This window comes from Hippocampus zosterae, chromosome 4, assembly GCF_025434085.1.
Source record: "Hippocampus zosterae strain Florida chromosome 4, ASM2543408v3, whole genome shotgun sequence".
Taxonomy (NCBI): Eukaryota; Metazoa; Chordata; class Actinopteri; order Syngnathiformes; family Syngnathidae; genus Hippocampus; species Hippocampus zosterae.
The window spans coordinates 6,941,969-6,969,553 of record NC_067454.1 but is presented as its reverse complement, the minus strand read 5'-3'; the positions used below and the strand labels follow the sequence as shown (position 1 = coordinate 6,969,553).

At 43.2% G+C, this 27,585-nt stretch overlaps 1 protein-coding gene across 1 annotated transcript in view; it reads left to right on the top strand.

Annotated features, from left to right (window-relative positions):
• Positions 1 to 27,585, top strand: part of LOC127600055 (transcription initiation factor TFIID subunit 4-like) — an 83,312-nt gene that overhangs the window by 39,463 nt on the left and 16,264 nt on the right. The window contains exon 15 of the mRNA XM_052064417.1: positions 16,171 to 16,293. Within this exon, the coding sequence (XP_051920377.1) occupies positions 16,171 to 16,293 (123 nt within the window). The remainder of the gene's footprint in view (positions 1 to 16,170; positions 16,294 to 27,585) is intronic.

Below are 27,585 nucleotides of genomic sequence, written 5' to 3'. Positions count from 1 at the left end.
GATGCAAGTGTCTTTCTCAAGGGCACCCTGCCATTGTTGCCGGGCGGGGCCAAACGCTTTCATTTGGGGGATTTTTCTTTGGAGTTGAACTCGTGACCTTCTAAGGCAATGAGCCGCTTTCCGCCGGCGAATGGCAACACTCGTCGTCTTCTCACCCCGGACGTCTTTTTTTTTCTCCAGTGCTGGTTAGGAGCGTTCTCAGCTCTTAACCATAAGCCCCCGTATATGCAAATGAATCAGTGTAATAGGCAGCGCGACAGGTTCGGACCCCCGAGGGGAATCCGTGTGATCAAAGTGGATCTTCTGCCTGTTAAGTGGCAGTGCGCTCGTCATGTGGATGTGGCCAGATTAGCGCCCCACACACACACGCACTGACATTCTAGCAAGCTCCTTTTGGGAAATACAGCAATACAGTTGTGAATACAGACCGACCGCTTTTCGCCTGTGTTGCATTTTTCTTGGCAAACTCAAACGTTATCGGACTTGAACTCAAAAATGCGCACTGATTTGGCTGTCCTGTCAGTCACTTTACCGAAAGAGGCAATTTCTGAAAACTGTCACATCTATGTTGCCTGAAGTTAAATATTTGCTGTGAAAAATACTGACAATCCTTGTATATTGTCAATCAATCAATATCCATTATTTAACAGGGATTAAAAATGGTTTGAAACCGCTTTTCAAGAGTGGTCTGGCCTAGATGGCAGTACAAAACCAAAATGTTTCCATTAAACACACGAGACACAGAAAAAATACGATCATGCACACTTCAGAAAAACACGAATCAGATTACTACATTCAGTCACAAGATTTAGTGTAACTTATTTCTCTGTCTCTTACAATTGCCTTGTTTTCCCCCAGAGATATAAAATGTCATCATTACAGGTCATTTAAAAAATATATTTAAAAGCCTTTTTGGCCAGTTCAGACCTGTATCTGTATGATGTCCGATTTTGCTTTCCTGCAAATAAATGAACGAGTATCTGTTTTTTAGGGGCTCTTTGTCCGGGCAGTTTCACATCTATGTTGCATTTTTATTGCCAAACTCAAATATGTAGTACGTAGACTGAAACATACGTTTCTGCTTCTCACCGGCACAGTGCCCCACTTGATGCTGCCGACCAAACAATTTGCATATGACCTTAGAGCACTTTGCTGCCCAGTGTTTCCATTTGACTTTGTTGCCAAATTTACTAACTTTCCGGACCCAAATAAGGATTTCCTTTCTCCAACGAAGGGCAAAAGAAGACTTTCAGTTAAGACTGTTGCTGTAGTGAGCCAACTGTTCTTCTTCAGTCACAATTTGGTAACATTGACGCAATCTGGTTAAATGTCCAACATATCCAATATAAAGCATTTTTATTTATACAACGTTATCGCAACAACTGCAGCTTTAAAATACAGTTGTTGAAAGTAACGCTTCTCTTAAGCTTGGGGGTGGAATTTAGTAGTGCATGTTGTGATAAATGGACGCGTACTGTAGCGAATAAAAAAGTTCTGCAAAAGTCCTGGAAAGTAATTTTAAGAAAACGATGAAAACACTGACAGATGTAAAGCAGTTTGCTGAAACAGTACTAATACAACAAAATATTAGTTTGGCGATTGACTCGGAAAGAAAGAAAAATCTTAGTGAATTTTCTTTTAGTTTATGCAGTAGACCGAATGCTTATTTTTCTTGGAAATGGTGTTTATGCGACCACGTTTTTTTTCCTTTTTTTTCCCCCTACTTCTTTATAACGCGTCTGATATACTTTCCTTCATGAATGCAATTTGTGAAATGAAGCTATTATGGACTATTTTCAAAAAACGGTGCTATTATTCCGAACTGTGCGTATAGCTAACACCCCCATCCTTTTTGTCGCTTTAATGGCCGTCGTTTCTCAGCGCTCCTGCCTCTCCCCGTTTCCATCACCTGCCCAGCTCAAGGCAACAGAGCTGGCTGTTTGTGTCACCGCCGAGTCTGTCGGCAGTTCACAACTTTCATCAGGATAATGAGGGCTCAGACACTCGGCCAAGGCCCAGACCTTCTTTCCCGAAACACGCGCCTACTGTACTGTACTTGCAAACACATGGCGAAATCACCACCACCATTGCGGAGTCACGAAATTAATAGGCTTTATATTCTTGAACAGAAGTGTAAGAACTCAGTTTTCTTGAATGGCAATGAGGAACATTTACCGGTGTTAAAAAAGTGTTGAAAAAGATGTGCTGTGTGTTAAGCATCTTCTGTACAGCAGCTTACATTTTTTTATTACTAAAAAAAACACATGGCTTCAGAGTTGTAAAACTCTTGCACACTTTTCTCTCATATATTTATATATTTTTTGTTCTCACAGTTTATGAATTTGGCCCTAATGCTTAATCATCTCCATGTTGAAACAACCAGGACTCAAAATAAGCTACAAAGTGAATACTGTGGCATGTCTTAAAATGAAAGGAAATTGTATTTAAAAAAAATAAAATAATAATACTGCCCTTTTCCACAAGTAATTCTAGTAACTCGGTTCAAAAAAGTCCTTCACGCATTTTTTTCTGCCTCGGGCACCAATTTAATTATTTGTATATGTATTTCGTGACCAGTGTCAGGATAAAAAGTCACACCTACTGCAGCAACAAGTATTGCATGACAGTAACAATCCAACCGTCATTGCGGTGAGAAGGCAAACTTCAAAATAAACTTTACCTGATAATATGTGGACATCAATGCCTCGGAACACTTTAATTTTTTAACCTGTGCGTGTTGCAGCGTGAGTCGTATTCCCAACTGTCATTAGGGCCACCTTATAATGCCGTCACACACTGTTGCCACCCACATCAACAACTGCTACTTAAAGACAAAATCAGAATGATTTAAGTCACTACAGTTTTTGTTTTATCGTGTAATGAAATGCAATTACCGGTAGTGCTTTTGGAGGTTTGGATGTGGAGACAGGGGCTAGGATTTGTGTTTGGCATATGGCGCATGCACAGATCCGCGACAGGAATTGACAAGTACAAGTTAGTGGTTTGGTTATGGAGCGTTGCATCCACCAGTGAAAATGTACTTTGATTTTTGACCCCATTGAGAGTCGCTTTTCTCTTTAGACTGAGCTGTAGCCTCTCTCTTCATCCTGATGTTCTACTCGCTTTTGGTCAGCATGGTTATAAAAGCTGAACTCGGCCTTGACCTAGAAGTACAATCAGTGGCTTATTAGCACAGGAACAGCCAGTATCACCCAATCAGAAAAGGCAAAACGAGTTTAAAGTGTGTTATAATTATTGGTCTTGGATTATTTTGACAAAAGCTCTTTAACAGACACTTTTCAATTGTGAGAAATGGCCTAAAATTCTTATTTTTTTGACGAGAGTCAATACAGAAGCTGTGCAGCTGTACCTAATAAAGCGGCCCCATCAGAATCCGAGACCGCGGTAATATTTTCATCCATCCTTCCTTGCATCCAAGTGCTCCAGGCCTCTTTTACACGAGGCGGGAACATGAAAAATTCAGCAAAGGCGCTTTGAGCGAGCGAGGCGCCGCCCCACACTCCTCTGAAATGTTGCCGTGTTGTGACAATGATGAACAGAGACGTTAGAACATGACAGCGTCGGGCTGTCATTAGAGTGATTAGCGCACCGTTGTAACCATGATGTAAGGAGAAGAACATGATATCTTTGAGAGGTTGTCTCTCTACTCTTTGACCGAGAGCTTGGGGGTCCGTAATTATATTGCAAATAACTATTATGTTGTATCATTAGAACCCCCACGCCCCCAAAAAAACAAACTTGCATTACAATATTCCTTCTAAGCTGTGCACGTGAACAATTGTGCACTTCTCTCACCCTCTCAGTGCACGCGGTGACAGCGGGCTACAGTCATTCCATCATTTCCACCCCACATTAATCTACAAACAGGACACCAGACCATTCCCACTTCCATTACAGTTTCAGTAAGTGCGACCGATAGTGCGTACTCAGACTGGCTTAATTAATTATGGCTGAAATTGCCTGTGTGCTAAAATAAAAGTAACAAGCTTTGGGCCAGTTTTATTTGTGTCATACATCTCAATCTGATGATATATTTTATTTTGATGTAAATGTAATTTGAATTTTTTCATAACATACTACGTTCACATACTTTGTTACGATCACAGGTTTTGGAGAGGTGTGAAACTACTTTGGCCGTCGTGGATCGTAAATGAAATCAGGCCCTTGTGAATCAAATTGAACTCATGATTTTAGAAATCAGAATCGATACCCAGCAGTGGTGCGCACGAATTCCTTATTGGTCGCTCTTCGGTCGTGTTCAGCGTCTTCCTACATGCACCGAATTCCACGATCAAATCTGAATGATTCCCGCAAAACCAGGTCACCCACCGCCATTATGAGGACAACCACTACAGAAAATGGATGGGTGGATTGAGATCTCAAGTGAAACGGACTTTTCAGTATCCTTGTGTATCGTGGTGAGCATGTGCTCAGCAGTCAAGAGTTCAAATCTTCGGCGACATGTCGCATTTCAAAAACGTACATGTTAGGTTGCATAGAGACCCCACATTTTCCATCGGTGTGATTGTGGAGGGCGGTTTTCTCCAAATGTGCCCTGTGATTGGCTGGCAACCAGTCCAGAGTTTACTCTGCCTCTCACACAGTGTCAACGCCACACTATAAAACAAACGCTATAAAAAAATGGAGAGCTGCCCCCCACCCCGAAAAAAAAATAAATGCCCCTTCCATAAGATTGACTTCTCCACAATCCTCAGAAATACAGTGTTGTAATGAAAACAGACATTTTTGCAACGATTCCAGTTTGTGTCATAAACAGAATAAACTTAAGGTGGCATCAGCAGGACTTTGAAGACTTATAATGCTGCTACGATGCGGCCTTTTACATAAAAGTCACCCGGTATTTAAATGTGTCACCGGCAGCTTGTGAGAGCCACAGAGCAAGCGAGACAGGGTTGGTCTCGGGCCTCCTCTTCCTCCACCGTTTGGCCGAAAGGTCAGATGGGCTATTTCCAAAATGCCCCGCGGTGAAAATCAATGGGCAAATCGCGGCGCTCGCTTCCTGTTTGTTGTCGCCGTGTCTGTGCATTTGGCCCGAGAAAGTCTTTGGGGAGGGGATGGGGCGGAGGGCGCGAAGGCCAGTGGAGATACATCATCGTGTCGGCGGCACGAGACACGTTGCGACCACAGATTCATCATCACTGCGGCTGCGGTCTGCCAGTTGACACAGGAACCTAGAGGGAGGGTGGGGGCCAGCGAGTAGAGGCGAGGAAGAGAGAGAGAGAATAAACACGATATGATTTTTATGCAGAAATAACAGTTATTAGCAGAAAAATTATTCTATTTGCACCTATACGTGTATTTGGGTGTTCTTTCTCCAAAGTTAAGATTTCATCTCATGTCAAGCATCGAGAAGCTTAAAATGGCTCCCCTCATTACACTTCGACTTAAGTAAATTTTAAAACTTTATCTGGGAAAGTAAGACTTTGTTCTTATTGCATTGTAACTTTTTTCTTTACAGAATTTGAATTTGTTGTTGCAACACCGGGCGGCCCGGTAGTCCAGTGGTTAGCACGTCGGCTTTACAGTGCAGAGGTACCGGGTTCGATTCCAGCTCCGGCCTCCATGTGTGGAGTTTGAATGTTCTCCCCGGGCCTGCGTGGGTTTTCTCCGGGTGCTCCGGTTTCCTCCCACATTCCAAAAACATGTTTGGCAGGCTGATTGAACACTCTAAATTGTCCCTAGGTGTGAGTGTGAGTGCGAATGGTTGTTAGTTTCTGTGTGCCCTGCGATTGGCTGGCAACCGATTCAGGGTGTCCCCCGCCTACTGCCCGAAGACAGCTGGGATAGACTCCAGCACCCCCCGCGACCCTAGTGAGGATCAAGCGGCTCGGAAGATGAATGAATGTTGCAACACCCCTCTCACCCTCAAAAATGGCATTTTAGGTCCTATGGCATTGAGGAGCACACATGGTGGTTATGTTTAATACCCAATAGGAATATGGAGTGGGGGTGGGGGGGGTTCTCCACTGTAAGGAGTCCCGAGACCCAAATGGTTCGAGAGCCCCTTCATAGAATTGCTCAAGAGCTCCCTGAAATGGAAAGAATCCCCATTTATGATGCGTTGTATGTTTTGCCATTTTCATAACAGACTCTCTGTTGAACGTAACAAGGTGTTGTGCGAAAGCCAACAGTGAGCCCACTCACACACCAAGGTGCTCATCACTGATGGCTCAGTGCACGGAGAGTCCATCCTCATCTCTTTTCTTTTTTGCCCACAGTCATTCCTGTGTGTGAGACTCTCGCTCTCTCTCTCTCTGAGGCCTTTGTCGGAATAATTCTCCTCAAGTGTTATCTTTCCTGAGGCGCCGTGGCGATTCCTTTTGTCCATTTTGAATCACCAGCGAGGCTTGAAATGCCTTGCACATCCACCGCCGAGTTAATTCTGGCCTGGCTCAACTTTTGGACCTCGCATTTCAAATCGCCCTGCTGTTTATATTTTAGTCTTCAATTTGGTACTATTATTACCGTGACATATGCCCAGCATTAACATATTTAACCTTGGTGGACATGTAATGAACAGGCCTGAGTTTTTTTATTAAAACATTTTTTTTGTTGTAAATCTGCGTACTGTTCCTTATTTGGCCTGCCATCCTCCGCAAATGACCAGGTCAGCGCAATCCCGGCCCGGATCCCACCCACGCCAGCGTCCCCGTCGGGCAATTGGCCTCACTCCTCTCGAGGCAACAGGCGCCAACGTGTCAAAGGACAACACGTCCGCTCGTGTTGTTTTGTTCTTCTTTGTATTGAGACGGTTATATGGGCAAGTTCATAGGGTCTCCTCTTCTGGCCCGGCAGAAAATTGCTCGATGCTCTCACTCCCGCTAGGCATGCCCGGGGCAGGAAGGCCCAAATGCACGCTACCCTCCTTCTCTATTCTCAACCTGCCTCTTGGTCTCTGCACTGATGTGCACTTCCCATTGTTTTGCATATCCCACTTCATGGATCGTATATTCTGGCCTCATGAATACAGTGCCATGATAACGTATCCCCCCTCCCCCCTTCTACACATCTCAATTTTTTTGCATAATTTCCCTATTTTAATGCGGAAGATTATCAAACAAATGTAAATATCAGACAAAGATAAGCTTATCAAACATAAACTGTAGTTTTTAAATGTAGATTTTTTTTTAATTTAGTTTATTAAGTACAACAACTGTTCAAGCTGTCTGACCCTGTGTGTAAAAAGTATTTCCCCCCGCTTGTTAAATCATAAATATACTGTGGCTCGTCACATTTTTCACTGAACACACTCCAGCCTGACTAGCTCCAGACGTGTTCAACCAAACTCTCACCTGAATAGAAGCTGTCTGACAAAATTAATTAAGATCTCACAAATTTACCACAAAATGCCAGGATCCAAAGAAATTCAAGAACAGACACAATAAACTGTAATTGACATCTATCAGTATGGGAAGAGTTACATTACAAAGTCATTCCTAAAGGTTTAGGCCTCCAGCGAACCACGGTGAGAGCCATAACCCATAAATTTAGAAAGCATGGCACAGTAGTGAACTTTCCCAGTAGTGCTTAGCCTACAGAAATCACGTCAAAAGTACAGCGATGACTCCTCCAGGAGGTCACAAAGGGACTCAGGATAACATCCAAAGAACTGCTTACCTCCCTCGCCTTAACAGTGAGGAAGAGACTTGGCAAAAATGACATTTATGGCAGAGTTCCAAGGCGAAAACCATTGCCGACCAACAATAACATCACGGCGTGTCTTACTTTTGCAAAACATATTTAAATGATTCCTGTGATTTTTGGAGGATAGTCTTGCAAAATGAAAATTGAACTGTTTAGAAGGTAAGTGTCTGGTTACATCCGATGTAAATTTAAGACACCTTTTTGGAAAAAGAACATCATACCAACAGTCAAACGTGGTTTGGTAATCTGACGTGATTGGGGCTGCTTTGCTCCTTCAGCACCTCGATGAGTTAACCATGAAATGGTCTTTCCCAGAAAATCCAGAGGCAGAGTGTTCGGCCATCAGTTTGTGATCTCAAGCTGCGGCACATTTCGGTTCGACATCACAGCAATGATCGAAAACACATCAGCAAGTCAACTTGTGATTTTTTTTTATTTTATTTTTTGTGGGGCTGGGGGAAGGGGTTGGGACAAGACAAAAATAAGCTTTTTGCGTGGCCTTGTCGGCTTGAACCTCATTGAAATGCTGTGGCATAGCCTCTAAAAAGCCATTTGTGCTGGAAAACCCACCTGTGTTGCTTCATTAAATCAATTCTACAAATAATAGTGGGCCAAAAATATTTCCACAGAGATGTGAAAGACTACAGTTGTTTGAAGACGTTTGATTTTGGTTGTTGCTTGCTGAGGGTGGCCCAACCGGTTCTGAAGTTGAGAGGGCAATCGCTTTTTCACACATGGCCATGTAGGTTTTAATATTTTTGTTTTTGTGCTCCTCGCCTACCACTGGGCAACAAGACTGAGACACCCCATCTTCTGACTCAGCCAACCTCCAATTGATCAGGCGGCCTCATCGGCAGACTCTCTGCTCACATCCGCCTTGCAATTTGCCGGCCGTGGCTGAGCTCAACTCAGTTGAGAAAGGCACCAATGAAACCATCACATTCAGTCAGTTCACTCAAAAGATTCGTTTGTGTCAACGAATCCTTTTCAAAGGACACAGCGCAATTTTAAACCCATCTCTCACTCCAACAACAACAACAAAATAATAAGAGACTCATGTATTTTTTTCAACTTCTATGTGCGGCCTGGTACTGGTCCGTGGCCCGGTGGTTGGGGACACCTGTCCTAGATGTCAAGAAAAACCTAAGATGGGGAACTTGGAACTTAGTCAAGGTCCCCCTGTAATTGAGTCATCATTGCAGTGCTCCTGGAGTGCACCGCTGCTTTGTTTTTGTTGCTTTGTTGTCAACTTATGGTCTTGAACTTTTTTTCCTTCTTTCCCTTCTTCTTCACCTCAAGTCATGTTGTAAGACCCAGAAGAGGTAAAAAAAAAACCCAACACTGTTCATCTGGCTTCTTTTAAAATGGTACCTTTGTGTGTGTGTTTTCCTCTGTTACCAAAGTGCTGTAATGAGAAGGAAAACAAGGAGATTTTTCTCTTTTTGTTGCCTCAGAGGGAGAAAGCGACACGTCTCCTCGCCCGTGAGCTTCACTTTTGTCTTTGCGGCGTTCCAAGCGCTCCTTGGGAAGCGCGAGCGACGGGGGAATTGGGCCCACCCAAGCGACGCTTTTGGCAAGGTGCCGGGGATGCGTTTCAATTAAGAAAAGGGGGCTGCGTTCACCTTGCAAATCCCCCCCACGGAATTCTGACCTCACACCAACTCTTGTCCCATCTTTGCTTTGTGGTTGAATCCCAAGGTGTCGTCACTGCGGGCGTCCATACGGGGGAAGGAAGGACAAGAGCGCGCCAGCATCGGGCCTGCGTGTTTCCATTAGATTGTCATGTTGGGCTAATTAGAGAGCGGCAACATGATTCACCTTGTTAATTAGGAGCGCTTGCACACACCACGTGCCCACCCGGGGGCCCACATAGAGAGAGAAAGAGGCTCAGAGGCTGCTTAGTCGCCCGCCCGCCCCCTATGAAGATATCCCCCCTTTCTCATCTACCTCGCTCTTCTTTTTTTGATTTCAAAATGAATAAATCATTGGCGGCGTCCTCTCTCCACGAGTGCGAATGTGTGATTTTTCATCTTTCCTGGATGCAAATTAGACGTGATCAATCGAAGGAAAGAGAGAGAGAGTGTGTGTGCGTGTGTGTGTGTTTGAGCATTGAATCCGGGGAAAAAAGGGTGTGTTTGGGAGGGAAAAGGCTGACTGCTTGACGACGAACTGAAGAGACGACGTGGAAGGACATTTAAAGCAGGAAATTTTCCGTGCATCAGCGATAATTTTAATGATCTGGGAATGGGCTGAGCACCTCCCTCCCAAGTGCTTGAACAGGTCATGCAAATGTTAGTAAAAACAATCCTTGCCGGGCCGCACACGAGCCACTAATCGGGCTGATTTTGAGCCAGATTCCTGTCAAAGTCAGCGAATGGATCTAAAGATTATCCTGTGGTTTGGGACTGATCCCCTGTGGCACCGTTCTGCCTCTTGCAGGTCAGGCGCTCCGATAATCTGATTTTAACACAGATTCTTCCCTTCCAACCAAAGTCAGGAAGGCCTCAATTGTCAGATGCCTCAAAAGGATAATCTTAAACGATTATCATGTGGTGTGGCGAGATACATCCCGTTTGACCATACTCACCGGTCCGTCTGGGTACTGTGTCAGACTTCTTATTTGGGTTAGGAGACATGCGATTGTTGGTAGAGGTGTCGGAAAACTGATAATCGGGTAGCTCAAAGTCAGCAAAAGCCTCTGAAACATTAGGCTGACTGATTATGGGGTGTGGTGGATCCCCCTGATGCACCATACTGTCTATTGCAGAACACAAACTATAAGAGCATATTTGTAAAAAAAAAATGTAAATAAAATTCTTGCCATAAATGGGCTCTGTCACATTTTGAATATCATTTAGGATGGCCCTAAAACATCTGTGACAGAGGGTGATCTGCACTGCTTTTACAGAGCAGACGTGTGACAGTTCCTGCCCTTTCCTGATACGTTCTGTGTAGGAACCCGGCTCTGTATCGAACCCAATAAAAAAAAAAAACAATCTAATTTAGAGTAAGGGACACTCTGAAGTGCCTACTAAGAACCCTTGCCTGGTTACGACAGCGCACTCCCTTAATGACAAGGCCTGAGGGCTGCTTTTTGTTCCTGGAAACATTCCTTGTGCAGTCTGTCTATCCATCAATTTATCTTTTGATCGATCATTTATCGATCCATCAATCAGCCAGACAGTCGGTCAGTCAGTCCCTCCCTTCCTCGCATTGTCCGTCCATCCCTCCATATCTCTGTCCCTCCACCCGTCCATCCATCTACTTTGTGTCTATAAATAACAGTAAAATAAAACTATTTTGATCTCAATACATAATAATACTAATAAAGTATTTTTCGCTGTATTCTAAAACTACTTCTTCACTAAAGCTGCTGTGATGTGAATCGACCTTACAGCAGATCCATACCATGTCGTATCTCGTAAATAAGCCAGACTCAATCTTCATTTCTTTTTCTACTTGTGAACTTTAGAGTTGATTCCATGCCAGCAGTGTCCCCCCCAGGCGCTGCATGTTATTATCGGGGGTGTTACCTTCACACCAAGACTTGTGTTGGTCTGTGAAACAAGAAGAAGGGAAGGCAGGAAGGAAGTGCAGTTACGTACACGATGCCGAAAAGTCGACAGTGTGCAAAGCTGACTTAAAAGGCATACACAACACCAAGGAGAAGCTACCTACTGTGTCTTGTTGGGGGGGAAAAAATGGGGGGCATGTGTATGGTCCAGTCAGCCTTTAATGGTGCCGTCTTCAGCCGGAGCTTTCTTTTAGCTTCATTCGCAGCCCCGCAGCCGCTTGTGACGTCAAGCAGAGCATGTTGTGCTTCGCCAAGGACATCTGTCTGTAAGCGTCTGGGCGGCTGCGAGCCTCCCCTCAGGCCACGGGGGGTTGGAGGAGGTGGGGGGAGTCAAGAAAGGATAGATGGAAGGAGGGAGGAGAGGAAAGGCTTTGTTAAAAAGGGCCAAAGATGGAGAAGGACAGGTTGGCCATCGTGGGGAGCCAAACAGACATTTTTAGTTTTTTAGGCACGTTTACCTCCATTTTATTGATTTTGTCATTTACATGTGTCCAAACAATCAAACATTTCAAGATCTGAATGAGTATTGTGTGACAGGAACCATAACGATCCACCACAACCATCTTATCGGACCATATTGACAAAGCTACTCATAAAAATGAGAGACACGGAAAACCCTCATTTAGGGCTTTAATTTGATATTTGACCCAATATGGGTTGCTGCAAACTGACATTTAGGGTCTGAAGACCAGTGGTGCGTTGCTTAATCAAATGAAACGATACACGCGAAATTCGTTGTATGTCTGTCTCTATAATCACGAAAAAGTCTCCAGGCCACTTGCCTGAAAACAAATGGCAAAGGCATCGGCTGTTTTGAAGCGGCCGCTTTTGGCAAATTCCTGTTAGTGGCGTGCGCGCTTGGTGTTTAAGTGAGTTCACAGTCAATGGCCAACATAGAAGATGGATCCATCACAGGATCAGGCAAATGCAGTGGCCCCTTACTCAAAGCTCTTTCCAAGCTAGATTGATTGTGAAAATGTTTTTACACATGCTGACCTTTTGTTGATAATTTGACTTTACAAGTCGCCGTCTCCCCGCTTCAAAAGGGCACAGCTGGAATCGCTGCTATTTAAGACCCTTTTGCAAACACGGGAATATATATTTTTCATTTTTGTGTGCCGACTTGGCAAATGTATGCATCCGGCCACCAGTCAACATGAATCTGTGCAAACCTTTACTGGTTCTTTAGATGATATCTCTGCCGAGCGCAAGGTAAAGAGAGAGCGCTGTACTTTTTGGAGTTGCTTGCATGAAAGATTGAGGATTTCTCATTACTGTATGCATGATGTCACAACATCCAGTAAAATTCACCTTGATTGTGCACTGATAGAACTTGTATCTTATTGACACCTATTGAAATACCACATTGAAACAATTTATTTGAAGAACTTTGATTTTTATAGCATTTCAAGTACAACACTGAACTTTCATCAAATTTTTATTGTCTTGATATTTTTTTCAGACAAAAATTTGTAGGAAATTCTCATTATGGTTGCACAGATAATTGTGTTGCATTCTTATGAAAGCGTGACACCAAATATAATATATATACTGTATATATACATATATATATATATATATATATATATATATATATATATATATCCATCCATTTTCCGAACCGCTGCTCCGAACAGCAAGGATACTGCGCAGAACCCTCAAGCTTCCTGGCCTCTGGTCGAGGACCCGAGCTGAATGACGGACGGACACCACCCGAGGGGGGGGTGAGACGAGGGAAAAAAAATTGCAACAAAGAGCACAGGTATACTTTGTCCTGTATTTATGAACAATACAAATTTGTATCTTTAGGGAAATGTCGTTGATTCAGCGAGGACAACTTAACTAAAAAAGGGTCAAATGTCCAATGAGAAGTGAGATGGGTTTGAAAAGTTTTGAAATAATTTAGGATCCTTTTCTTATTGTATGAGGGAATATGACAAAAAGACAACAAAAAGTATCAAGCTGGCAAACACATTTTGCAAAGGCCCTCTTGGGATTGCTTCCCAATATTACCCCCGTAGCCTCTACCCTCCCAACCACCGACATCAGTTTTACCTATCGAGATAAAATTTGGTGTACATGTCTATCATGACAGGATGCACAAAAAAAGTCTCTCCAGTACCCATGCCTGAAAACAAATGGGAAGTGTGTCATTTTGAATTCAAGCGTCCGTTTTTAGCAAATTCCTTGTTACGGGTGTGCTTTGACTTAAGGCTGATGGATAACTGGCGGATGACTGTTCTTGACGTAACCGTTACAATGAAATTCTGTTAAAATTATACGTTTGAAGAAAAAAAAAAAGGGTTTCCAGCCATGGCTACAGTCCACTGTCTGTTTCAGGTGCACTGGGCGCGACGGCTCAAGATTGAAATCAGAAATACGTCTCCCCAGTGCTGTCAGTGACTGGAAACTTCGATACAATGGAGGGCTTGCAGATGGCAAAAAAAGGTCTTCATTTATCGTTCGGTCATAAATCTGAAAACGCAGGCAGTTGCTGTGGGCGCCGGGAGCGCATGCCTGGTGCCAACTGCCAAGCTGGGGTGCCGGCATCCTGGTGCCATCAGGAAGATAGCTCTCTCTCTGTCTCTCTCTCTCTCTCTCTCTCTCTCTCTCTCTCTCTGTCTCTCTCTCTCTCTCTCTCTCTCTCTCTCATCCATTTAGCGGCGAGATTCTTTAAGGTCAGGCCTACAAGCGTGTTGTTTGGGGCAGAAGCTAATATAGTTAGCATTGAGAATTGTTGGTGCTTGGTTAAAGCTGTAATGGTTTTGCTTGTCTTTTTTTTAGGGGGAATTTGTTTCTTGAGCAGGGGTGTCAAACTAATAATTGTTGGGGGCCACCATGTAGTTATGGCCTCCCACAGAGGACCGTTGTGGTATTTCTCTTATAGTTTATAAACTAGTTAGGATAATAAACTTAAATTAACATCAAATCTTTGTATTGCGAGGTTTCTGGGGAACATAGTCCTCGCAGATGGTACATTTTGGAAATATTAAATTGTAAGGCATTGCATTGCATCGTGATGTCATGTCAAGCAGGGAATAAATATGGCGTTAGCGCATTTCAGTGTTCAGGCTATGTTATGTACTGCTTTGCATCTATCTATCATTTCTGTACAATTTATTATGCTCAGTCGAACCTCATGCAAGTACTGGCAAAACATGACCCAATTCAAACACATTTGACAGCAAAGGAGATGCGCCAATCACAACGCCATTGTGCGGCCCAAATGTTTTTTAGAGTATATTTATTTTTAAGCAAAGACTTGTTTTGTAAAAGCAATTTTTTGGCGATTTTCTGTTGCTCTTCAGGCCTGCCATTATTCCGCCCTGACGTTGTGTTGTCAGTGCGTTTGAATTTCTCAACAGTTCCGCTGTGCTAAATGCGAAGTGGCAACACCCTAAAGGCCAGGGCTTGCCGGCGGCCTTCCAAGGGAGAAATATCACAGGCAGCTGCATGCACATTTTAGATCCCACTTTGTACACCAAAGCAACCTTTTCCACAGACCCCAGCATCTGAAAGTAACCCCCTCCACCCCACCCTACCCCACGCGCAACCAGCTCCTCCCGATCTGATCAGACGACGTGTGCCCAGCCAAACACATGCAGGGAGATAACATAAAAGAACATTGGAGACATGAAAGCGCACATTGATTGTCCCTGTTCGCCTCAGCCCCAGCGGGCAGGCACACAGGCAGGCTGGTGGGTACGCATCCCCCAGTGCTGTGGCCAACTTAGATACAAGAGGCTTGTGTGTGTGTGCGTGTGTGTGCGTGTGTTTGCATGCTACACCCCCTGTGCCATCGCCTTAGGCCCTCATACATCCAACCAATCGAAAGGGCGGCTGCAAGCCACGTTGGGCTCCGCCTCAGGCCTGCGGCTAGACGTGACATTACTTGGGGCAGTGCCCCCCCCCCCACCCCCACCCCACCCTGACCCCCAAACCGCCCCGAAATGCACTCGCCACAATGGTGACCATGTGACTGGAACTGCACACGCGCACAGACGTGTCATCAGTGTTCATGTTTTGGGGAAGTTCAGCCCCCAAAGCAAGTTTTATTTTAACCACATGAAATTTGTCATGCATATACCCACAAAAAAAAACTCTCAAGAATCCATGCCCAGAAAAACACAAGAAGTTTGCCAATATCCAAAAGGTTTTGTGCTAGCAGTTTAAAATCCTGGGGGGGGCTCTTCAATCCGGATTAGTCATATACATTTTGGTAGTTATGACTTTTATGGGTAGACCTACAAAAAAGCAGCCATGCCCGAAAAAGACACAGGAAATCTGCCATTTTGGTTTGAAACAAGTCAGTTTGGGCATTCTGGCCTTGAAATGTTATCCATATTTCTGCCATTTTAAAAATAAGCCCCAGAAGCCAGTTTCACTTCTCCAAATGAATTTTGGCAAGTAGGTCTTATCATGAGTAGAGACACAACAACAAAAAGGCCTCAGGAGGCCAAATGCAAAAAGACAAAGGAAGTCAGCCATTTCGGTGTGAAACTAGTCATTCTGGATATTTTACCTTGACATTGACCAGTTCACGGTCCACCCCACGTCTTGCCACCAAGTCAGCTGGGATTGGCCCCAGTACCCTTGAAAGAATAATCAGTACAGCTATTGGAAGATAGATGGATTTCTTCTTTTCAATAAATAAATAAATGAATTCAGCCCTTGCAGCCAGTTTCCCATTTGTATTTTGGTGTTTATGTTTCTTATAAGTAGGCCTGCAAAAAAGTCTCAGCAAGCCATACATCTCGGAAGGAAATAGGCCATTTTGTTTTGAAACAAAAATTATGGCCATGTTCATCCCACATTTTATGCATTTAAAATGCTTATTTTTAAAAATATATTGACGTGTGGAGTTCTTTTGATTGTTTTTATTTATTTATTTGTTTTGTTTTTTTATTTAGATGCAGCAACAGGAACTGGCCCAAATGAGGCAGCGTGACGCTAACCTCACGGCACTAGCGGCAATCGGACCCCGCAAAAAACGCAAGGTGGACTCTCCGGGTGCCACCCCATCAGGGACTGAGGTAAGAACGAAAACGGTTTCAAATCCTAAATCGAAGCTACATGTCAACTTGTCATTTCTCTTACAAAAATAGCAAAATGCCCAAGAAAGAAATGAATTGAGGACATGAAATTAACACATTATCGTATATCATAGCAATCCTCGCACATCATGCTTATTATGCCCCGAGGGGCTATGAGCTGTACAGGGATGACATTAAAGCAATTTGGAGGGATACTGTGAACATTCGAGCGATGCGACAATGTGGGAATTTTAAAAGTTGAAATCTTTCCATGGGAATTTAAATGGAAAGTTGACTCAATTGGGAACTTATACATAAAACATTTCTGACGTCGTTTTCCTGGCGCCATGGACAGTCAGTACTGTTGGTCTTACACAAAGACCCTAAAAATGCATTTTTCAGATTTGACTTTATATTCACAGTTTACACTCCAAAATTTGATTGACTAAAGTTTTCAGATTCAGAATCAGAATCAGAATCATCTTTATTGGCCAAGTATGTAGAACACACAAGGAATTTGTCTCCGGTATAACACGCTGCACTAGTATCATCGTAAACAACAAAATCATTGAACCATTTTAGAGTAACCAGTAGTTTTGTAGTACCATTTTGTGGTGCAAGAAGAGTGACTATGTCAGTGACTGTTTAAGGAGTTAATGGCTAGAGGGAAGAAGCTGTTTAAGTGTCTACTGGATTTGGTGCGCATGGTTCTGCAGCGTCTGCCTGAGGGGAGTGGCTGAAAAAGGTGGTGGGCAGGGTGCGGGGGATCCAGGAGATTTTCCGTGCCCTTGTCTTGATTCTTGCAGTGTGCAAGTCCTCAAGAGTGGGTAGGGCGGTGCCAACGATTTTTGCTGCCATCCTAACTGTCCGTTTTCCTCAGCTGGTCACTAATAAACTCACCTATTGGGGGTTTTTGTGCTCTCTTTGAAACCCAACAAGATGCTGCCAAAGCTCAATTTAAATATGAAAGTAGGACAATAATTGATGCCGGTGACGTACAGTATGTTGAAGGGAAACAGCTCGATTGAGACAAAAGCATTTCAGGTGTGCTCAGGTAAGCCTGTGTTGTTAGTGGAAGTTAGGGAGTGTCTTCGCTGCATATGCATGGAAATGGCGCACAGTGACATTTTTTCACAGTCACATCAACTGTAAGCCATTTATTTTAATGCATAATGACGTCAAATAAGTTTAAAATATTAAATCCCCCGCCTACTGCCCGGAGATGGCTGGGATGGGCTCCAGCACCCCCGCGACCCTAGTGAGGATCAAGCGGTACGGAAGATGAATGAATGAATATTAAATTGTTTTGTGACTAGCTCGTGGTATAGTTGCGGTTTGAATTTCAAACCTAATAAAAGAGAACAAGACGAAATGATGGTTTTATAATCAATCCAAAAGCCATGCATACATACTGGAGCATTGGTGTGTTGATTGATGTACATTTAAGGGTTTTGGCCTAGAAATTGACATCAGGATCTGGAGTCATTCGGGTTGGCGGGTAAGTTCTGTGTGAGGCTCAGCTCATTGCATGTGTATATTTGACTGATTGTCCTGTTCAATAATTGATTGAAAGTGACTGTGGCTCTCCTTGCCCATATGCAAGGGCATTCAAGTCACCTTAATTATTTAATTCCCCCCCCCCCCCCCACTTTACTCCAGTGGCAAGTGAGTGAGATGGACTTGCCGATTCACAAATGGGCGAGTGTTCACTGTTACCTTATGTGATGTTTTCATCGCGGCAATAAACAAAAGCATAGACTTGAGTGTCATATTCCGGGTCATATATGAAGTCATGCGTGGTTGCTGCTGCTGCTGCTCCACAAAGTCGTGTTTTCCCTTCGGGCGGTCCGCGAGAACATTTGAAATTCCACATATTCTGCCCGTACGTCTGATTCAACTCAAACGAGGCCGAGTTTTGAATGCAAAATCGTTCATTTAAATAACCCGCCCGTATCGAGCCGCCGTGTTGTCTCAGCATGCCGGGGCTTTAGTAAATGTGGCCAGTAAAAAGGCATAAATAATAAAATAAAAGCATTACTTCTGCTCCTTGAGCGCAGTGCCGAGCTCTTTCACAATGTTTTAGCCTGATGGGTATCAGCCTGCGACCTTCTGCTGCAGTCCAAAAAAAAAAAGAAAGCTGCTTTCCTAAATGCAGCTATACAGCATAAACATGAATATACATTGAGGGTTTTTTTTTTGTTTTTTTGTTTTGTTAAATTTCCTGTTCATGTTTAATTAGCGAGGCATAAGCACAGTCCTCTGGAGTGTTTGCAAAGAAGGAAGAGGAGGGGGGAAATCTTAACTTATTTTCACTTGGATTTCACCTCCTCACATTTCTTCATTTCACATGGGCTGTGAGAGCCAGCGGCGTTCTCTTTCCTTTCTCCAGAGCAAAGTGAATGTGACTTTTCTAAGGGGGTCACAGGATGCCTGCAGGCCTGTGGGTGTTACTGGACTGTTGCCTGCTCTCAGCTTCACTGAGGGGCTTGTCATAGATTTCATCTCCACAGAAATGAGCCGGGGGCTGCTCCCGTGGCCAGGAGCGCAGGCAGGCGGGCGGGCAGCCCGACGTTGCACAGGGCCCACGCTGATTATTTCCCTCTGACATCGCATCCTGAGCTTTTCCGCATGAATCCCAGACAAAGGCAGCCATTCAGTGCCATGCCAGTGCTTAAATTATAAGCCAGATAACGGCGTAGTTGAGATCCTGCTCCCGCAATACTATCCCATCCCTCCCTGTTTGCTCATTTCCTCACCTCTGTGACGGAATGAAGGTGACACTGTTTCACTCCCTTATTTTAATTTGAATGCCCAGGTTCCAGTGCTTGGAAGGTTCATCGGTAGCTTTTTCAGACATGTGTAGTTGACACGAACTTGGAAGAACGCGAACCAGATTCAGAGCAAGATATTCCCTATCCATGGCCTTATTCTCGAGAGTCGTTGTCAGCTCCAAGAATAATTTGTGGTGAATGCCGTGTGTCTTGTGCCAAAATAAAAACAACCAGCTCTTGGTGTTTAAGAACTCTCCTCATCCATTACAGCTTTCAGTGGTCAGCTGTCATGGAAAGGCACATTTAGTTACCTTCCACCGTGTTCCTGTTAATGATGATCCATTAAACCCCAAATGACTGAAACGCCATTATTTGGATTTGATTCCATTTGAGATAGAATTTTAGAGCATGAATATCTGGTGTTGAAGGTGTACTCTTGATATTTCAGTACTGATCCGCACATTAATGTTCACTTCACAAAGTTAGCAAAGCTGTGGATCATATTTTGATAACACGTCCAGGGAATTTTGATTCTCAGTGCGAACACTACAGAAGTTAATAAGAGGGAAACTACTTTGTGGGTTTTATTTGTGCCAAATTATTAAAATTGGTATTGTATGTAATCGATCGTAAAATGTCTTATTTTACTTAAGTACATTTCACAATTTGTACCTTTAAACCTAAAACATGGAGTTGAATCAGAACCAAACCAAACAGTACCAAAGTCTTTTTTACACAAGCATCTGTACTACTTAAGTAGTGTGCGTACTTTTGCACCCGCCGAGGGCTATGAAACCCAGTCAAGACTGTGAGCCTCTGCAAACCGGGACGGAACAAAGAGGGCCTTACAGGACTCCGCAGGGAGGATTAGCTGCCAGAACCCAGCGGTGGATCTCAGTTGGGGGTCGCTCAGTCGTCCCCCCGTCAACCATCCTGCAGCCTCAACCCCCTAATCAGCACTCGGTGGCTTTTGAAGTCGGGCATAAAAAGTCGAGGGTGAAGCACCTTGAGGAAGAACGAGGGATGTAGCAGAGTGACAAAGGGGCAACTGAGGGTCGACGGAAAGTTAACCGTACCTTTTGTATGCAATGCGATGGGATGTTGCTCAAAGTCTGTCTTCAAAGGTCCAAATCTGGGTCATGTGGTTGATGCATCTCCCCTGCAGTCCGAGTGTCTGGATTTGAATCTCGATTGTCGTTGCCTGTCGTTCCTGTCCTTTTGTGGACTTTTTACTCTGACCTCCTCCCATATCAATTAAAAAGAAATGCATGTTTGTCTGTTTTCTATAGCTGTGAATGGTTGTTTGCTTGTTTGACTGGCGGCCATCCGGGATGCAGCCCTCGCCCATTGCCCAAAGTCAGCTGGGAAAGCTATCTAAATAAGTGGCATAGGATGCCAAGAGATGACGTATGTAATACTGTTCAGGAGTTTTGCCTGACAAAAATCCTTTCCTGGTAACATTGGCTAATTGGTGTAAATCGCTAATATGCAAGCATAGAAATTAATTGAATCACTAGACTTGAGAGACATGGGTGCCTTGTAAATGTTGGTGTCATAATTGATTCATCCCTCCTCTTGCCAGTTATTGATGATAACAGCCAGCTTGCTCAATAAAAGTAAATTTAAGGAGTAGAAATAATCCACAGAGTTAAGTAACTTGTCCCTAACACACATCACTGGAGCTGGTGGTGTTAAACTAGAAGATGAAAAAGAAGGTTAAGCATGGAAACAATAGTGTGGCGGAACTCCGATGCCGCTAGTATGCGTTGTCCGACTCAACAAGAATTTACTACACACAGCACTTAAAGGCGTAATAACCGACCGGGATTCTACTTTTGTAGTTTAAGGAAAGCCGTTTTAAACTAAAAAGAACAAAGTTTTTGTTTTTAGCTTTTTCACTTCCATCCCTCCCAGATGACATGGATTTTTTTTACATCTATCGCAGTCAGTGGTGGTCAAACAGCTTTCGAAGCGGAAGTTTTGTCTAACCGGAACTTATTTGCTGCTGTGAACGTAGGGGTGCGTTCGGAAATTGTCTCTGATGCCCTGTGTGCTCAGAAAGTATATGCTTGTGGCATACCATCCAATAAATTTGACATTTGCAGAAGTTGAAGAAAAGTTGAAGAAAAATCCCCCCTCCTAAAGTATTTCAGGAACAAGGTTCTATTTTTTAGAACCAAAAATTGGAGGCTTGTGTAAGGGGTCCCTGAACCCAAAATGTTTGGGACCCCCAAGTCAAAAAAATGGTCCACACCACCCTAACTTGTCTTGTGATGAATATGATTGCTCCTCTCACAAGTCAATCGCAACAACAGCGACCATGCACAATGTAAGGAAACGAAATGTCTCAAGATATGTTACTTCCACTCAAGCAACACAGCTATTTAGTTGTTGCTACGAGCGTCGATGCATCCTTGATACACTTAAGACTTATCATCCAGCCCCCGTTTGTAACACGGAGGGTCTTGTTTGTTGAGGCTTAAATGGCATTTCGTGGGGCGCCCTATCAAATCGCTTGCATTTTACCTTTTCCCTTTGAGGCCGAAGATCAGAAAGAGTGAGGCAATAGAGTGAGAAGGGTGGTGGGGGGGAAGCACAAGGAAAATTGATGCCCTTTCCTCCAGCTAAATTAACAGGAATCACGTGGAAAACAATCTGAGTCTCCAATGAAGAAAAGGGGGAGTGGAGTGGAGGGGGGTGGGGGGGAACCATTAAAATGAGCCCCGAGCTATGGACTGCACCCAATATCACTAAAGCTGCACTCACTACAGATGTGGAGGCTGGCTTACAGGCAAAACCACGCTCTGTTCTATAGCTACAATTAAAATCAACCTCGCTGCCAAAAGTGGGAGGGGTGGATGGTATGGAGGGGGTTAGAAAGGCAGACATGGAACATCAAAGACAGATTGAAATGTGTAGTCAGTTATAAGAGTGGTCTCCCAGCCCCCCCGAGGGCCTCCACGGTCCCCCCTTGTTAATGAGAAATTTTGACCTCTGGTTTGTAAGTTAAACTTGTAATCTCGATTAATGAAGTAAATCAATCCCAACTCTGCAGTGTCTCTCTTGCTTTCCGCCACCCTCTCGCCACTGTCCCTCCATCTTTAGCCCTTCTTCTTGGGGTCTTCTGCCTGACAAACAGGAAACTAACAGAGCGGCAGAGTTTCCGGAGCTGGAGGGAAGGAGGGAGGGCGCGCGTACAGCGCTCGGACCAGCCAGGGCGGGATGTTTTGTCAAGGGGACCGGTTTAATGAAAGCGAGAGGGGTTAAACACGGTTGTTACGTGGGTCTCTCCTCCCACTGCCTCGATGTCTTTACCTCCAGTCAGGGGTTTGGGGCTTTGGTTGATGGTGTCACGCCTAACTGGATTGTTCTACTCCTCCTACTCGCCTCTCATGTACAGGGATGGCTTTAACCCTTTATTGGTGTGATGTATTGACACAAATATTGGCTCCAGTTTGAGTGGTTCGCTCATCTGGCTCACAGCTCTGAGGTTCAGGGTTAAAATCTGCTACTAGGTTGGCCAAAAGTTTGAATGTGAGTGTGAGTGCACCTTGCCTCATGGTTAAAACCCGTTGGGATAGATTCTCGTGAGTATACGCTGTATAGAAGATGAATGAAAATCACTTTGACAAATATCTGATGCTGCTACCTGCATCAGACCTGTTATTCTTCCTATGAAAAAAGCATATTGAAACAACACGCATTTAGCACATGCAGTACTGTATCATCAGACTGTAATGAAGCCAAGGCATTCCTGCGTGAATTCACCCCCCCCCCCCCGTCCCTTTCATCTCAAACGTGATTAAAAGCGGCTACAATTAGAGGCTGGCTATCGGTTTGATAAAGTTAAGAAGATTGTGATATTAATCTGACTCAGCTTCTCAAGACTATTGCTTGTTTGCAGTGAAGACCCACAGAAAGCTTTCGTGATGCTCGCAGGGCCTGCCTGGCTGGACGCCAGGAGCGTTAACTCGCTGCCCTTTGCCAACTTCCCTGTGCACCGCAGAGCACAGGTTAGAACACTTAAAATGCAGCACTGAATGGTGTAACAGGAAGGCCGGAGCCGGAATTGAACCCTGCACCTCTGCACTGTGAGATGGACGTGGTAACCATCACCGCACCAGCACAATTTATCATTCCCCATGAAATTAAAGCTTTATGACATATATTTAATAGCACATTATTTCATATATACATTATATACATCGACAAATATAAATTTAAGTAAAGTTAAAATGCTGTCGTGCAAAGCAAAAACAATACATCATCAACACCTAGAAATTCTGCCAGCTCCTCTGGGCCCAAGCTCTGAACTGATGCTCAGTGGAAACATGTGTTGTGGTCTGGGGAGTCCATATTTCAATTTCCTTTTTATTTTTTAAATCATGGATGTGGGGGTCCTTCTGATCAAACAGGAAAGGTACCGATTGGATTGGTATCAGCACATAGCCAACATCAAACAAGAATGCGGGGGAAAAAATTCCACCTACAAAGCTTCAACAATTAGTGACCTCTGTTCTGAAACTGGTTTTTGCTTGTTGTGAAAAGGAATGGTGCTGTGACACGGGGTGAACTTGCTTCTGTCCGAGCTTTCTTGGAATGTGTTTCAGGCATCACAATCAGATAAATTGAACAAAAAGTTTAGACACAGGATCTACCACCCACCCAAGTCTGGAATGCTTAGTTTGGGACATTCATTTTGTTGAATGTACATTCACGTGTCTCCATAAATGTACATATTGGCACTTACAGTGTAATGGTCCTCTTTAGATATGACGCTTCTAAACATCCATATTAATGCCGCTCGCTCATTTCGTGGCCCTGCAATAATGGTTAACTATACAGTTTTTGACAACAAAGTTAAGCCTGGGGCGCTTGAAAAAGATACCAATCTTAAAGAAATTAATTACCTCCCTTGTTAATCTTGATATAATTAAATTTCTCAGAGAATGAATCTGTCCGCCGAGCCGCTACGGAGGCGTGCTGATGGAGGCTGGGCTCTCGAGCCGCAGTCTGCCGGCCAGGGGAGCCAGGGAAACACAGACCCACTCGTCCCGGCCTACGCCTTTTGCGGGAGACAACTGTTCCTGGGGGGACGGGACAAATACCAAAACCTCCCAATTTCTGACTATTTGAGAATGTGTTGGAACGGCACCAAAGCACAGGCGCTGCTCATGAAGTTGTCAACACGACGCCAATTAAAGTGCCATGTCTCTATAGACATCACTTCAACCCCTGTTATTGCTTTTGCTGGAAAAATGGCACGCATGCATTTTGTGAAATATCTTGCACCTAAATATATCAACAATATCCATATCTACAATAGCTGCTTTAGGGATTTGATTATTCATAATATTGCCATTTTTAGCATAACGAATGCTAACATAACATTTTAGCATGCTCTTTTTTTTAAATTCTTGAGCAATACTTGACCTGAAATGAACAGCCAAGTCATCAAGCTAAAATAAAAAAAAAATGTAATTTAGTTTGAAGCTTCCAAAGAGCGCAGTGGCCTGCTATCATATTTGAAAAGACTTAAGGCTGCACTGCCAAAGGTGCATTAACAAAGGATTAAGCAAAGGCTGTAAAAACCTATGTACATGAACATCTTCATTTTTAAAAACATATTTGCAAAAAAATAAAAAATAAATAAACAACCCACAAAAACAAAACGTTTTCACATTGTTATCATGGGGTGTTGTAACAATTCGAGCGGAGAAAAAGTAATTTACAGTATTTCATTTTAGGACTGTAACAAAGTGTGGAAAAAGTGAAACACTGTGAATACTTTGTGGATGCACTGTAAAATCATTATTCCCTCGTACTTCGTTAGTTCATGGTGCGATCTTATTATATGCTACGTGAGCCAATCGCTAGCATGTTAGCATATAATCAATTCCAATTAGAAGTAGTATCTGAATACAGAAAAAGGCCAAAAATCCCTTTGACTTGGCACTTATTCAGGGTGCTATGCTAGCATGCAAATTGTTAGCGTGTTAGCATTTTATCACCCTGTTATTTATTGGCACAGGTGACAACCTAAAATAATGATACTATTACTGCTAATAATAATACTACTAACAATGAGAATATTTTTTACATTATACTTTTACTACTACTACTGCTTAACATATACAGTATAATTATAATTGAAATATAACTTCAGTGTGCCCCTCTTTATGCCTGGGAAACCTGGTCGTAGGGGCCCTTATACGATACAGTTGATAACACAGGCAACTCTTTGCGTTACATTGTTGGTTGCCTTTGTTCTTTTTAAATGTTCATTGTGTTGTCCTCTCGCTCACACACGCTGTTGTGATTTTTTTTTTTGTCCGCTTTCTCGCAACATGAAAAGAAAAATACCATCTAAAATTAGCTCGCAAAAAATGGTGGCCGAGAACAAATAAGGCGGTCCATTAGAGAGGCCCGGGTTATTGGCTGCCTCGCCTCTTCTGGTGGCGGCCCCATTAAAAGTGGTAATGTGTGCCCGCAGCCGTGCCTGGGGAGCCACGTGGGGGCCACGCCAGGCATATTTCACATGCATCACACACACGCTCATGCTGGAATTAAATAGAGCAATGTTCCCCTAAAAAAAGACTGAAGTACATCTCTTTCTGATGTGCGTCCCGGGCAAAAAAAAAAAAAAATATTCATTGATCTTAGAATGTCCCTTGGCAATTATAAAATATTAAATCCAAGTCGCACTTTTCGTCTCAGCTTAATTTTTTTTCTCTCGCCCCACCCCCTTTCCTTCTCTCACTAGCTTTTCACTGCTTTTGACCAATTTAGAAAAAAAAGTTACAAATTATCATCTGGGTGAGAAAAAATGAAACTCACTTTTCAACAGTTCTTTTGTTATGATTCTCGTATTGTTTTCGCCCATTGTTAACTGAAAAGGCCTGCAACCACATTTTCCACAAGCTCCATGTCCTCATTCACTCCTTTAACAGTGACATTTTAAATAATAAATGACAGTAATTGTAATAGTACTTTTTAATGGTAATTTAAGATTGCCTTGCACCACATTAAGCATCAAGGCCTCTTTGTTTTTGCCTTCTTTACACCTTATAATAGTAACCGTAGCAATAGTAATAACCATGACAAATTATATCATTGACAAATGTAGATAAATATGACTATTTCGACGAAAAAAATAAGAATGCTTATGCCCTATGTTGATGATGATAATAATAATAAAATTACTAATATTTCTAATACTAATAAGGTACCCACTCGTTCTATTACTATAACTGCTGCTGCTACTACTACTACTAACAATAGAACTACTCCTAAAATTCAATACTACTACTACTACAAATAATAATAATAATAACAACTATAATGATACTAAAACTACTCTTAAAATTAAAACATGTACTTTTACGACTAGTACCATTGCTATAATATTAATACTTGTACTACCACTACTGCTATTACTACTACTATTACTATGAGTAATAATAAATTGAAGAAAATAAATAAACTTGACAATTTCTCCCCACACATGAAAAACGCGTAAGTACCTTAATCACGTTCCAGCATCGAAGCTCAGCCTACCGCAGGGACTGCGATCCGTGTGTAACATTTTTTACTTCCGAGGCGCTTTCACTGTCTTTCTTATTGAGCTTTTTCAGCAAATATTTTCAGTGCACTAGCCTCCTTGACCCCTTCACAACCCCCACAGATCCTCCCCCCCAAATTGTGAACATGGCATGCATGTCGACAAATATCATCGGCCAGCTGTTTGACAACGACGTGGCTCATTAAGCCCCTGCTCTTGTTTGCCATTTGCCTAATTAAGACGACAAATCTGTCGTCGAGAGCGTATCGTACACCGCGTCTCCTGCTCTTCTATACAGAGGAGGCGAGGAGAAAGGGATGGCATCCGCTCACTAACGCTCCATCATTTAGCACAGAGAGACTGATGTGGGAATTCGACATCCTGTGCTAATTAGGGAGGCCAATTAACTGTGAAAGTCAGCCGTTCTTTTTCTTTCTTTTTTTTTTTTGACAAATAATCTCAGCAGAATACAGACACCATTGAGAACGTTATCGGTTTAAGAGAGGAAGACGGTTGGATTGTTTTTGGAGGTCTGCCACTTAGCATTAACTTGTTAGCAACGTTGTAAAAGGGGAGGTCTTGGCTTCAAAACATTCATTTAACTTTCAGTTCCTGTTCAACTTTGCCATTGGACCTTGTAGAGTTGTGTGATGTTAGGATACATGTCGTCGGCACGATATAAACCATCTGTCGCATGCTATGTATTGTTTATATCATGGATGATTATTATTATTCAGCTTTTTAAGCTTTGTGGCAATGTGTACATGCATTAATATCAAAAGACATGAAGAGATGCTTGCCGCAGATTTTGGAGGAAGATCATTTCCATCTCTATTCCATCTATTCTTAGATTTCCCTCGTCGGTGGAGTTTCATTTCCGCCACAAAGTGATATTTAATATTTATTATTAATTTTTTATGTGAGCTATATAAAATATGCATTTTAGAAATAAACAGAGAA